Source organism: Cydia pomonella, chromosome 6 (assembly GCF_033807575.1).
Source record: "Cydia pomonella isolate Wapato2018A chromosome 6, ilCydPomo1, whole genome shotgun sequence".
In the NCBI taxonomy this organism is placed as follows: Eukaryota; Metazoa; Arthropoda; class Insecta; order Lepidoptera; family Tortricidae; genus Cydia; species Cydia pomonella.
In genome coordinates this window covers 21,145,763-21,159,674 of record NC_084708.1, presented here as the reverse complement: position 1 = coordinate 21,159,674, position 13,912 = coordinate 21,145,763, and the positions used below count along the sequence as shown (strand labels likewise).

The following is a 13,912-nucleotide window of genomic DNA, read 5'->3' as shown; positions in this document are numbered from 1 at the left end:
TATTCCTGTGAGGTCGAATTTAAAATAAGGCGACCCGCGGGACCGCGTTTGTAATTTCAGTCGGGACAATACCTCATCAAGGTGCGACCAGACCGCAGCTTAAAAAACGGTCGCGATACGGAATCGCAGTGACGCGTCGTATGCGTACCGTTTTTGACGCATGCTCCCCACACCGCTGCTTAAAAAACGGTGACGGTACGGAATCGCAGTGTACGTGCTTCACGCGAATCTTTTTTGTTCGCAAATCTTTGCGTCTTTTACGTCACCGGTGTGGTGTCTGCCATAAGATCTCCGTGTAATATTTTTTGCGATTTTTACGCAGATCAATTTACGGTGCGTCAGCGTATTTTAAGATTTTTAAGCAGCGGTGTGGGGAGCATGCGTCATTAACGGTACGCATACGACGCGTCACTGCGATTCCGTATCGTGACCGTTTTTTATGCTGCGATCTGGTCGCACCTTAATATGTTGACGCGTGACTGTGAGTCATTTAATCCTGCCAGTATCTACTTAAGTAAGGGCGAATTAAAACAAACGTAATATAAACAGTTATCATTTCTTTGGCTATAGAATTCCGCCTGGCAACTGAAACGGACAGATAACTTGATATAATGGAAATAATCGTGTCTAATCAGCCTCGTAACCATGCTGGCTTAAATGGGAACGAACTCCGACTACATGAGATCTTGCCGTGTTTCCATACTCACACGGTTTGTCCTCTAGCGTCCCACGGTGCTAATTTATTACACTATATAAGTTATCTCTAATGAAATTGAAATCATTTTTGAATGGAACATAGTTGCTTTTATTTTGTTTCTTTTGATTATAAAACGAAACAAATTCAATTATGATTTCGAATACCATGATTGAAATTTTACTGCCAATTTTTATTGTCTGGTGCAGGCAGTGAATGCGTCTTTCAGATTTTTAGCACGAGTACTGGCTGTCAGTGAAAAAAAAAAGATTCGTATAACAATCAATCATGAAAATTACCTCGGTCTCGGAAGGAGAGCGACATTACCCTTGTGGTCGCGGGTACCCACCTGGTGCACAGGACCTGACGTCACAAGGTAGGGATGGAGTGGGAAAAGTATTTAGAAGTCGAAAAACATTTTCTCTTTTTGTATCCTGGACGAGTACCTATGTTCTATACTTCCCTCTTAACATTTCATTATAGTGTCGCGTCATTGTTCCATGAACGGGAAAAATTTAGGTTTGGTATATTGAACAAATTCGTTTGGTTGGGACCATTCCGTATACTTATGAAGCTCTTCATTCGGCTGTTTTATGATGGAAATGACCACGACGGTGCTCAGTTATTAAAAAAAATGGTGCAATTATCGAAAGGCGAAACGTGGACGGAATCACGAAAACTGTTAGGATTATGCGATCATTTAGTGTAAAGTAGGAGTGTTGATCTTAATTCATAGCAACCGTGCAAGTACGCATGCCAGTTCCTACCTCAAAATCGCTGTCGAAAGGGCTGGGCCATGGTGCGCCGAGGCCAAGAAGCTGGTTAGGGAGATTGGTCACCGGTTGAGGGACAGAGGCTGCGACCCCCGGGCTGAATCCTATCTGGTCCAACAAATATCCTTAGCCATTCAGCGTGGCAACGCAGCCGGCATATTTGGAACGTTTGGGCCAGGTAGGGAACAGTACCGGGCCTAAAAGTTAATATTTGACGGGGCTAATAGTTTGTGGGGTATTTTTATTTTATTTCTGTATTCATATATAATAATCTAGTATTAACATTTTTGTTTATAGTCAGCTCTACTGTTTCTGTACAATATTATGTTGTAAATAATTATCAGGAATAAAATGTGCAGACTTGACTTAAAAAAAAAAATCGTGCTTATACTACATATCTTATCAGTCTAATCTGTGTGTTGTTCTCAAGCCTCCGCCACACGTCATTTAACTCTGGCGCAATCCAAACATTACTGACGACAACCAGTTGTTGCGTATTGGCAATAACATGATTACCAGGTAAACACAATGCCATGAACGTATGATCAACGTTAGAATAGTGGTACCTAGTCAAATGTACATACCTGATCTGTCTTTATTAATTTTCTGCTAAACTGTCTTCTCGTATTTAACATCACAGTGTAGGTAGTAGTTTACAGTTTATTCGATTTTGACTATAATTCTGAAGAAAAAGTTGCCTAGCCTTCCGGAGCTCCAGTATGGGAGATGCAAGCACATACTGCTCGGCCTTTCATAGGCTATTGTCAGTAATATATGGGTATTAGGTAGACGACAGTTATTTAGTCCTTCTTTGATCAAATTTTTAGGTCACTCTAAAACAGGTACTGTAGGTACTTATAGATAAATAGGTAATATTTTGGAAAAAAATATAGATGTAATTAAATTTGTATTTTGATCTTTGATAACGCCTTGAGGACCCAATGGATGGAGGAGGATATCAATCCTCAAATTACAACTTAAACAACGACATGTAAGAAAACTGGGCACTACCGCGAACAGTGAAATTCGAAAAAAAAAAATTGAGTGCTTCTAAGTTATCTCTGCACTGAGTAAAACAAAGTCAATCAAGATCACAAATGTTTTCATTGGAATTTGGGGTGTCCTAACACAGGTATGATAAAAGATAATATAATTTCTTTTGATATAACATTTGATATAATTTCAAAGGGTATGATGCGTGCAAAGCGGGTAGTGGGGGAAGCCGAAACGGTCACAGCGCTCACTACGGCTAAAAATTAAACTATTTAGGCTTAGGGGGTCTATCGCGAAAAATGAAAGGCAAAGAGGCAAGAGGCAGATACCGTAATGTCGATTTTCGTTTTATCGCGGTCGAGCCTCTGAGCTCTGGCAATTCTGGCATGAGCTGTCGGAACTTTGCATTAAACATTGATTATTTTTAAGATAAATATCGTCATAGAGTCAGACCAAGATAAGTTGGCAGCGATTTTGACAGCCCAGACAGTGCAAGTGTTAAGCGTCAAACTTCTATGAATTTATATATTTTTTGTACCACACGTTTTGTGTAGCAATTCGTTTTGAGTAGAGGTCGCCTTTTTAACCTAACCTAACCCAGATTTCTGCTAGCGATTCGTTTTGTGTAGGGCTCGCAGTTCTAACCTAACCTACTTTTCTGGTAGCGGTTCGTTTTATGTTGGGGCCGCAGTTCTAATCTAACCTACTTTTCTGGTAGCAATTCGTTTTGTGTAGGGGTCGCAGTTTTAACATAGGTTATTAGCCTAACCAATTTTCTTGTAGAAGTTAGTTTTGTGTAGAGGTTGCATTTCAAACTTAACCTAACCTACTGTTCTGAATGTTTTATTTAATGTTATTAGATCAAATAGATCAGCAACATCAAGATAATTATATAAAATCATAATAATATCATAAAACTTATGTAGTGTTATTTGATTTAATAATTATATAAAATGAAAGTTAGTGCGACTAAAAGAATATAGCCATCGCATCGCCAGAAATTTTACATTACTCGTAATGATGACATCGCCTCATTTTATCATTGCAAATATAGAGTTATATTGATCCGACTCTATTTGCATCCCTGTCACTTGAATACCACACAGAAACTAATCTAATCGTTCTTCGTACTTCGATGTTCACGCTACATAGCAATGACCTATATCCGATTGCGAATCATCAATTATAACAAATGACGGCGCCGTGACGTCACTGCGCATGGGCACGCGTCGGTCCTGGCCTACGTGCTCGATCTCGCGTGCGCCGGCGCCTGTGTTCCGGGGCGAAAGGACTTAAGGGGAGATGGGGCCAAGGAGCCTGTTTCAGACGTCATAAATTGAAATGTTTGTAGGATGGTGTAATAGGGTATGTCGCCAGCATAATGCTAATATAGCATAGCTATGACTCGTGACCGTAGCGTACTGTATCCACAGCTACCGTTCTCATTCCTTTCCTTGCAAAAATTTAGATTTATTAACTCCTTATATCTCTCACAGTCCTCGGATCCGGCCAATACAATATTGCGGGTTGTTTACAGTTAATGTCACTAGGATTCGTCTAGGTCTAAAGAGGATAAATATTAATTCAAATCGGTAGAGAATAGTATAGAGACAGCAGCTGACATCAGACCCATTTTCCAGGGGTGATATAAGTACGTTTTTAAGAGACAAACCTGATTTAGGTAAGTAAGAAATTTTTGAGACCGTACCTATGCTTAAGTTGTGTGCTATCGTCGTGATATAAAAGCCGAACTCAAGTCAAACTCAACAAGTAAACAGCTGCTTTACCCAAAAATGTATTGAGTTTTGATGATTAATTTACTAAAAAAAATGTTTTACATACACGTAGTATCAATGAGGAAACAGATACTTTCTCATTTTTGAAACGATTGCATAACATCGTCCACCGTCCTCTTATCACTTATAACCTTTTACGACTGTGTTCACGCTCGCCTTAGTTGCTAAGGACCGTTCGCAAGTAATTATTTGAAGAAGATCGTAAGCGCAAACCGGTTGAGAGGAGGCGTCTACTTTGGAGGTGTGACGTTGATAAATGGCAGTTATCTGTGACGTACGAGGCAAATTAGCGAACAAAATCTTATCAATAAAACGCTTTCGTTTAAATCATGGCTTATTTACATTGTCACAAGGTTCATATTTCATCGATTAGTTTTCACGATTCTAATCCTTTCTGCTACAGATATGGCAAGATTATTATAGGCATAGGCTTTGATTTGCTGTGATTTTAATAAATAATAAACCTTTGAATACATTAGGTTGTATCTAAGATAGATTTATTGGTTACAAAACCGGTTTCAAGCGGAATAGGTATTTAGATTTCCAATTAGGTTTATAGCTTTGGGTTCCAATCAAGGAACTTTATACATAATCATGGAATTTGCACACAGACACAATAAATAAATAAATAATAGGATAATTTTACACAGATCTACCTAATCCCACAGTAAGCTCAATTAATTGAAATGAAATGAAATAAATGTTTATTCAAAAGACAAACCTTAAAACGAAATCATAACTTCCGCTAAACCAGAGTATGGTTTGTTGGCAGACGAGGCGCCAAATAACATTAAGTGAAGGTTCTTTATCTTATATAGCTGGTAATATTCATATTAATAGCAATACTCGTAGCACTGGCAAACAAGACAATACAGCACTGTGTTCTATCTTGTTTGTCATTACTTAATTAAGGCTTGTGTTGTGGGTACTAGAGTCTGGCTAGTGAAATATTACACAATATTTTGGCGGGAAATTCAAAAAATCTTGGGCTGGTCACACTTTGTGTAGTAGGAATTATAGTTTTGATACTAGAAAATATTTTAAAATTTTCTGTGCACACGTAAAGTCCTAAGGAAATAAGTTATCATGCGTTGACGTGCACTCAAAGTCAGCTCAAGCGGCCAAGCCGTACTGTTTGAGCAAGCTGTTGGCTTTATTGAGTTAGAGCTGATAAAGTAAAAATCTTGATGCCAACTAGGGGATCTCATAACTTTTTAGTGTAAAAGCTCTATGCGCCTGTTACTTGAACTTGTTTTCAGCGGCATAGGTATGATTAATATAAGTGCATACATGAAATGGTGTAAAAATATTTTACAGTGCATATGGTGCTACTTTCTCTCACGTGTGCGGGAAGAAGCACTTTCCGTGCATATGTCGAAACTTTAGAGAGCCATACCTATACATATGTACTGTAAAACGTTGTACGATACACTTGAATAGGTAATTCGCAACTCGTGTCGATTTAAAACACTCGTCCCTTCGGTCGTATTTTTAATTTGCGAATTTCCTATTTTCTGCACTTGTATCGTAAATAACTATTCCATAACGATCTGAAGACGAGTGTAAAAGTATAAGTACGTTTAAAAGTAAAGTTATAATATAGTTAATAAATTCCTTTCTCGAAGAAAATTACAAACTAAAAATTAGACCTTAATATTAATAGATATAAGATATAGTTTTTTGTTAAGTAAAGAGTGTTGTATTTCGCCAACAAACTATCAAACAGTTTGGCGAAACCATTTTTGTAGGTAATTGTGTATTAATACTTTTGTTAAAATAAACTAAAAAATAATAATATGAAAATGTTATTAATGTGCTCAATATTTACAATAACAATATACAGAATGGATATATACAGATGATTACTGTAACTAGCTTATATCTAAAATAGGCCCTTGAGGCATTGTACCAAGGATGCTGGCGGCATTTCCTCGTTATATCGCAATACTGATTACGTTGTGCGAGGAAGCCGCCAGCTCTTCGGTCGTCAGTTTCGCGATTTCTCCAAAAAACTTGTGCGTGCTGGGACCCCATGGACCTAGAGTTTCAACGCCAAATGGTAATAATATTAATGTTCATATCCAGAAGAAAATGAGGACACGTACGTTTGTATGGATAAGCGGTTGTCCCCTTTCCTCTTAATTACCTGAAATAATGCCTGAAAAGGTAGCTTGGTTTAGTGAGACTACTAGAGTAGGTAGCAGTTTTAGCTCAATAATATGTAACCTATTCTCCACATGTATTAATAAACCAATTAAAATAATTTATTTTCATTTCGAATAATACAGGCTGTTCAGATATTTGTCAACATTCGATATACCTATCTGATGGTGACTGTAATAATGTGAATTAGTAATCTAATTGGTCGTCGGGATCACGAGACGTGTGAATCGTGTGGCTGTGATGCTTCATTGATGTGCTCGCGTCATTCACGGCCGCGCCCCTGACGCGTGACGCTGAAGGTTACGATTACTTCTGTAGGTATGTATAAAAACCTAATGACCTATGAACAAATGTTTACCATGAGTTTCCCGCGACCACATTGCCTTGATATATATGTGATTAGATATTTGTAAGCAACTTGGGGGCTCCTATATATTTATCTGATGATGACTGTAAACGCTTAGTGAATAGTTATTTACGATACAAGTGCGAAAAATAGGAAATTCGTAACGAGTGGCGATAAATTAAAATACGAGTTACGAATTACCTATTCGCACGTGTATCGTACAACGTTTTACAGTACATATGGCTCTTTAAAGTTTCGACATAGTTACATAATGTGCTAATTTACGCACTAGTGTGGAAAAGTAGCACCATATGTACTGAAAATGTGTTTACCAAATTTACCGGTAGATCTATAAAAAATCCTACATCTTACGAACGGGAAGGTTATCATATTTGACTGCGGCCGGCAAGTGGGACATTTCCACTTTGTCGCTTGCCATAAGGACGATATTTGCTTGTATCTTTATACGAATAATGACAAGGCGTCGTTATGGCAAGAGACAAAGTGGGACGTTTTGCTGGCCGCGGTCACATATTTAAAACTTATTTTTGTATTTAGAGAAGATTTGTGGAGTTTAGTTCAGCCAGAGCAAATATAATAATAATTCAGCCTATATAAATACGTCCCACTGCTGGGCACAGGCCTCCTCTCATGCGCGAGAGGGCTCGGGCTATAGTCCCCACGCTAGCCCAATGCGGATTGGGAACTTCACCTTTGAATTCCTTCGCAAATGTATGCAGGTTTCCTCACGATGATTTCCTTCACCGAAAAACTAGTGGTAAATATCAAATGATATTTCGTACATAAGTTCCGAAAAACTCATTGATACGAACAATTATACGTCACTTTATTATTAAACTCGGTGTTTGTTTCTTGCTATCCTTTCGAAACCAGAGTACAAACAATACAAACATGTACATTTTTTTTTTTTTTTTAATTCCGCTACCTAAAGGTTGTCTGGAAGAGATCGCTTTTTAGCGATAAGACCGCCTGTTGTTTACCTCTTCTTTATGTGTTGTATTATTTGTACTGTTTCTGTATTGAGGTGTGCAATAAAGTATATTTGTATTGTATTGTATTGTACATGCATTGCTAACCTATTTCGAACGTTGATTCTCGCGCTGCTGGTGGTTAGGAAGTTATGACACCATAGGCACATATGGGTGCTTCTCAATTCCAGGAAGCTTGGGTAGCCATGATGTTTATTTATGAGCGGTGTGCTTCATTGGCATTGCCATAATACTCGTATATCATAATAACTGGTGACCGAAGAGCTGGCGGCTTCCTCGCACAACGTATCAGTATTGCGATACAACGAGGAAATGCCGCCAGCATCCTTGGTACAATGCCTCAAGGGCCTCTTTTAGATATAAGCTAGTTATAGTATTCATCTGTATATATCCATTATGTATATTGTTATTGTCAATAAATAGATTTATTTTATCTGGAATAAGCGCAAAGCCTCTGCCTCTGGAGTTGCAGGCGTACATAGGCTACGGAGACTGCTTACCATCAGGCGGGCCGTATGCTTGTTTGCCACCGACGTAGTATATAAAAAAAAAATCAGTAGAATGGTGTAAAAATTGATGTTACGACTTCGCCTTTATCAGCCGATCGATTCATAGTAGTGGAGATAGTATTGAAGGTAAAAATCAAAATTTTAAAACCCGGCTAATAGATGTCAGGTGAGATGTCGGGCCATGCTCAATGTAGGGTTCCGTAGTTACCCGTACGTCGAAAATGTGGAAATAGACTTCTTGCAAAATCAAAAGCGGCTGAACCAATCAGATTCGCTGTAGTTTTCCTTGAAAGTCTTTACTTAAACGATTTGTTTCATATTTTTTGGAGCTATGGTTCAATAGTCGAAGTTCGGGGGTCACATAATTGTTTTTTCTTTCAGAGCGATTAATATTTCCGAAAACCCCACTAAAGGGTTGAAGCGAAAAAAATCATCCCCACTTTTCGTGTAGGGGAGCCACCCTAAAAATATTTTTTCTAGTTTTTATTTTACGACTTTATTGGCATAACTATGTATATATTTGTGCCCAATTTCAGCATTCTAGCACTAACGAAACGATCACGGAGCAAAGCCGCGGATGGACAGAAGCATATACAGACAGACGGACATGGCGAAACAATAAAGGTTCTTAATTGACTACGGAACCCTAAAAACGCTTCCCAGTCGGCCTAGCCAAGGTGACAATCGCTATCGCTTCGACAACGAAACGCTTTGTGTCTCTCTAACACTCTTCCATATTAGTGCGACAGTGACAGTTGCGTTTCGATCGCTACGAAGCGTAAGCGATTTGCACGTTGGCTACACGGCTAGGTCGCCTAAATAGGTAGGACCTCCACCGTGTGCCGCCATCGCGATCTGTTTCGGGCTGCGTGCTTCACCTCTGGCCTTGGCCATGATAAGTAGCCCAATTTGAGCTCGAACACCTTCAACTCGGATTCCAATGCCACTGAGCTGAGCGCCGTCAATATTGTTTGGGAAGACCCACAGATTTACATTGACGCGTACGCTTACGCTTACGCGATATTATATATGGTTCGCATGTCGTCTTTATTAATCTTATGAAATTAAAAAACATAATATTATCCTTTATGCTTTTGATGAAATGTGCGTAATTCATGCAAAGACCGCGATCAAAAAATAACAACCAAATGTCTATTGATGACAGTTGACACGTTGACACCCTTTGTTTAACATCAAACGTCATGGTTGGATTTTAGTGTTTAAAATAGCTTAAAATTATACATTTTTATACGTTACTTATGGTAGTTCACTCTAATATTAGGGCGGACGTGATCATACTAGGATGTAGTCTTCCTGGTATAGTTGCCGCTCATAAGCTGAAGAAGACTTTTGGAAAGTCGATGGATATCGTAGTCTTAGATATGTCGACAGTTCACAAGAATATCTCGAAAGGTAACGTAGCCTTTCAGGTAGATGATGACGAATCAGACGATGATGATGACCCCGAAGAACCCGAACCGCTGAGTAAATTTGTCGACAACATCGCAAGAGACTACCTACTCAGATTTTCCAAAGAATTCGGTCTACCCTTGCCCGATTCTATAGCCAATCCTAATTTAGTGAGATCACCGCTAAACAAACTCTTTCAATATCTTGACGGGAGCACGGTTCAGTGCACTACTGACTACCATGGCTTCGATTACCTGAATGTGGTAGAGAGGTTTGAGTTGAATCAATATCAAGACCTACTCGATCAGAATGCGAGAGACTTGTTTCAACCACGACGAGTCAACAGGGATGTGGAGCGAAGAAATCTATTGTATTTCGATAAAACTACGATGGAAAGTCATCTCTGTGGTGCTCTGTTGTTTTCGAATTCGAGAGCAGTGATGAGGATGGTGGTTCAACTAGTCTGTGGGGCCTCCTCGTACTCCGTGTCTGTCCTTTTTTACTTACACCAGTGCTACAGGACTTCAAGCGTGAGAAACCATTTAGACGGGTCTAATACGAGGTTTCGGGAAAAGCTATTCGGATACTGTAGGAGACATTTCTCCCATAAATTGCAAAAAAGCGTAGCAGACATTACAGTGATAGCGAAACCTATTCAAAAAATTCGGTCTTATTCCAATGAACAGGTAATTTTGGAAACCATTAAGGGAGAAACCAACTACATTTGCAATTTATTAGCAATGGCTCTGAGACCTGATGAGTTGCTGAAGATAGCGGTTGAGGAGCAATTTATGTCCAACAGAGAAGCTGCAGTTGTTGGTGCGATGCTACCTGGAAGAGTGATCAAATTCAGAATTCAATATGAACGGAACTTCTGGCAGAGTCAAGGATACAGCGGCGATATACTTAGTATGCGTGGTCCCATCGTTTGGGCTATGGAGCGTCCACATTTGTCAAGCACGGGTTTGGATACCAATGCAGGTTTAGTTGGGGTTCTGATAGTTAGAGACGGCATCAGCAATTCAAAGAATGCTGTGTTGGAACAGCTTACGAATTTATTTGGAGAAGAAGCCGCGAAACCCCTTGTTTACAAAGAGAAAAACATTTCTGATATTTTCATACCACGCTGCGGGGACTACGTGGCTCTACGCAATCTGACTTCCTCTATAAAACCTAACAGCGTAGTGGAGTGGGGGGCCCTGGATGTATTTGGGGATGGCGACGTGGCAGCTGCTTTAGAAGCAGGGCATAACGCCTACTTGCATCTCCTGAGGTGCTTGCGACCACAAGCGACGACATTTGAAGACTTGGAACTGACCACATCACCAACGATCCTCGATGAAGGACCTCTTACCCGCTCGATCCCGCGATTCAACTATATAAATACGATAAAGATGGTTGTATGCACCACAGCGCTGATCATAGGCATTAAGCTAATACGATCTTATATGCAGAAATGAGAAACGTGTCCCGAAGACATTTGCGTTTGTTCGAGTAAAATATTGATAAATTAGTCCGTGCTTTTTAGAAATGTCATATTGTTGTTTTTATTTGTTTTGTTATTTTTCTTTAGGGTTTTAGAAAATTTTACATTAAAAAGTAAGATTAAGTAACTTTTGTTTTATCCCTAGGCTAGTTGTTATGAAATTCATATACTTACTTACTGTAAAGTCATTTCATTTGATATGTTAGTTACTACTTATATCATTGTGAAGCACCGCCGACTATCCAATCCAAAATATACTATTCTGCTAAATAGACCATATTCTTGTCCACGCGGCAAGCCTCAATAATAATGTTGTCTGAAACTAGGTCTTCACATGGCAATAATCAAATTGGACTATTTTGAGTGAACTCCACATTGACCGTACGCCGTGACCTCCACCTCAGCAGCATGCAAAGTGTGTGTGGCAGAGACGAATGTAGGTTTAACGCGGCCGGTCAATGTCACGGCGAGGCCGCTGTCACTATGTGAACTGTGTCATCTCCACGCAAGTAGGTAACTGGACTGGCTGCCTAGTTCACTCCACTGGAGGTTAGGCTTTGAAACCTTCAAAATCATACGTCTCTTAAGAAAGAAGAACAGCTTTTCGAATCTAACGAAATAACGGATTTTTTTCTATGAAATTCCATTTCGGGAGAAAACGGTTTCCACCAACTAAATCTTAACAAATCACTTTGATGATTGATAGAATATATTATGCTGAAGCGATCGACATCAAAATCAAAATGATCAAAGGGATTTGCTAAGATTAATTACTTAGTGGAAAACGTCCTCTCCCGAAATGGAATTTCATAATAATAAACCGTGATTTCGTTAGATTTGAAAAGCTATTTTTCCTTCTTAACTAAGGGACGAAATGGTGATTTTCACCCGAGTTAAACACTATACTTTTCATTTTGAAAACGAGGAAAGTAAAATATATGTACATTTAAAAAACACGGCTAAGTATAAACTTTAGTAGTATTTCCTGAAGGTACTTTCACAACAATTCAGGTAAAAATATCGTTATTTATGGAATGGAGAGTTAATTATCAGAATGGAAACTCTTGTTCTTTTCCTAAGCTTTATCCCATTATCTGGGGTCTGCTCTCTATGACTGCCTTTTCCACTGTTCCCGGTTTATTAATTTTGATTTTGATCCCCACCATCTGGATTCCTGCACACAGCAAGCGTTGATGCCACGCCGAGAAAGGACTTCGCTCAGTTCTAAGCCTCTGCTGGTCATTGAGCCCACGTTTCAGGTTGCTAATCGTAGGACGCCTGTGCTGCCTTTGCCGTCGCTTCGGGGGTACGCCCCAGCTTTATTTGCATCCACGTCGCTTCTGGGGAACGCCCTAGCATTTATATTCTCTTTGTTCATGTTTACCTTCATTGCAGACAAGGATAGAAAATGGCTTTTAAGTTTTACAGTCGGCTGCCGCCTGACACCAAGACGGTAACTTCCGTGGGAAGCTTGAGTGCCGCCGATAAATCTTACTACCGCCTAATAGTGCAGCTCTAAAGTAGCCTGATACCCTATAATATTGGGTCTGCCTGACTTTATCAGAATGGAAACTGTACAACAAATACATTTTAAACCCAAAATTTTAATTACTTATAGCAAAAAATAAAATTATCATAATATTTTACTTAGAAAGTACTGTGCTCTAGAGCATAAAATGAAAATATAATTGGGTAACTGCAATGGTTTGAGTTTTTGTGAAATAATAGTGCGTGTAAAGCCTGAATTTGTTTGGTAGGCAAATTATCGCTGAAATTAGTGCTGTGTTATTTTTATCAGGCGCTTTGTTTTTCAAGCCATTTCCAAAGCCATATTTTATTAGAATCAGATTTTTAGACTGCACCGGAATTGGTTCATCACCCTCCTGGATTCTGACCATTGGGATCTCCTAGGAAAGTAGAACTAGTTAAACCTAGCTAAGTTAGCATCGATTTCGATAGCCCAAACTGTGCAAGTGCTATTTTAAAAGTCAATCTTCTATGAAATTATTTTCGTCGACCGGTCTGGCCTAGTAGGTAGTGACCCTGCCTATGAAGCCGATGGTCCTGGGTTCAAATATTGGTAAGGGCATTTATTCGTGTGATGAGCACGGATATTTGTTCCTGAGTCAAGGGTGTTTTCTATGTATTTAAGTATTTATAAATATTTATATATTATATATATCATTGTCTAAGTACCCTCAACACAAGCCTTATTGAGCTTACTGTGGGACTTAGTCAATTTGTGTAATAATGTCCTATAATATTTATTTATTTATTCTGACGTTTAAATAACCATCAGTCACTCGCACAGTTTGAGCATACTTACTTTACTCTTTGGTTTGAGCTATCAAAATCGCTACTAAGTTAGCTTTATTCTTATGCTACGTCGGTGGGAAACAAGCATATGGCCCGATGGATAAAGCGATTTCCATTTCATAGTCCCGGTTAAAAAGACGAGACGAAATATCTTCGTGAGAATGTAGTATGCAGCAAAACAACTTAATCGAAATCGGATTTATTTCCATATCTGGACGTCCTGAGCTGATATATTATTAGATTTATTATTATTATTTTGTATGTCACTAACCTTAATTCATTTTAAGATTTGTTGTAACTACTAACAATTATGGATCTATTATGGATTCGAATTAAATAAATAATTGAATAATAGAATTGTAAGTATAATCAAAGAGAATTATTCTATAATGTATATTGATAACGTTAAGTAGTAA

General features: G+C 38.8%; 1 protein-coding gene across 1 annotated transcript; it reads left to right on the top strand.

Moving 5' to 3' along the window:
- The first annotated feature begins 9,310 nt into the window (after positions 1–9,310).
- Positions 9,311–11,307, top strand: LOC133519261 (uncharacterized). Its single transcript, XM_061853256.1, has one exon. The coding sequence runs from the start codon at positions 9,544–9,546 to the stop codon at positions 11,152–11,154; it is 1,611 nt and encodes a 536-aa protein (XP_061709240.1). The 5' UTR covers positions 9,311–9,543; the 3' UTR covers positions 11,155–11,307.
- Positions 11,308–13,912: the final 2,605 nt, after the last annotated feature.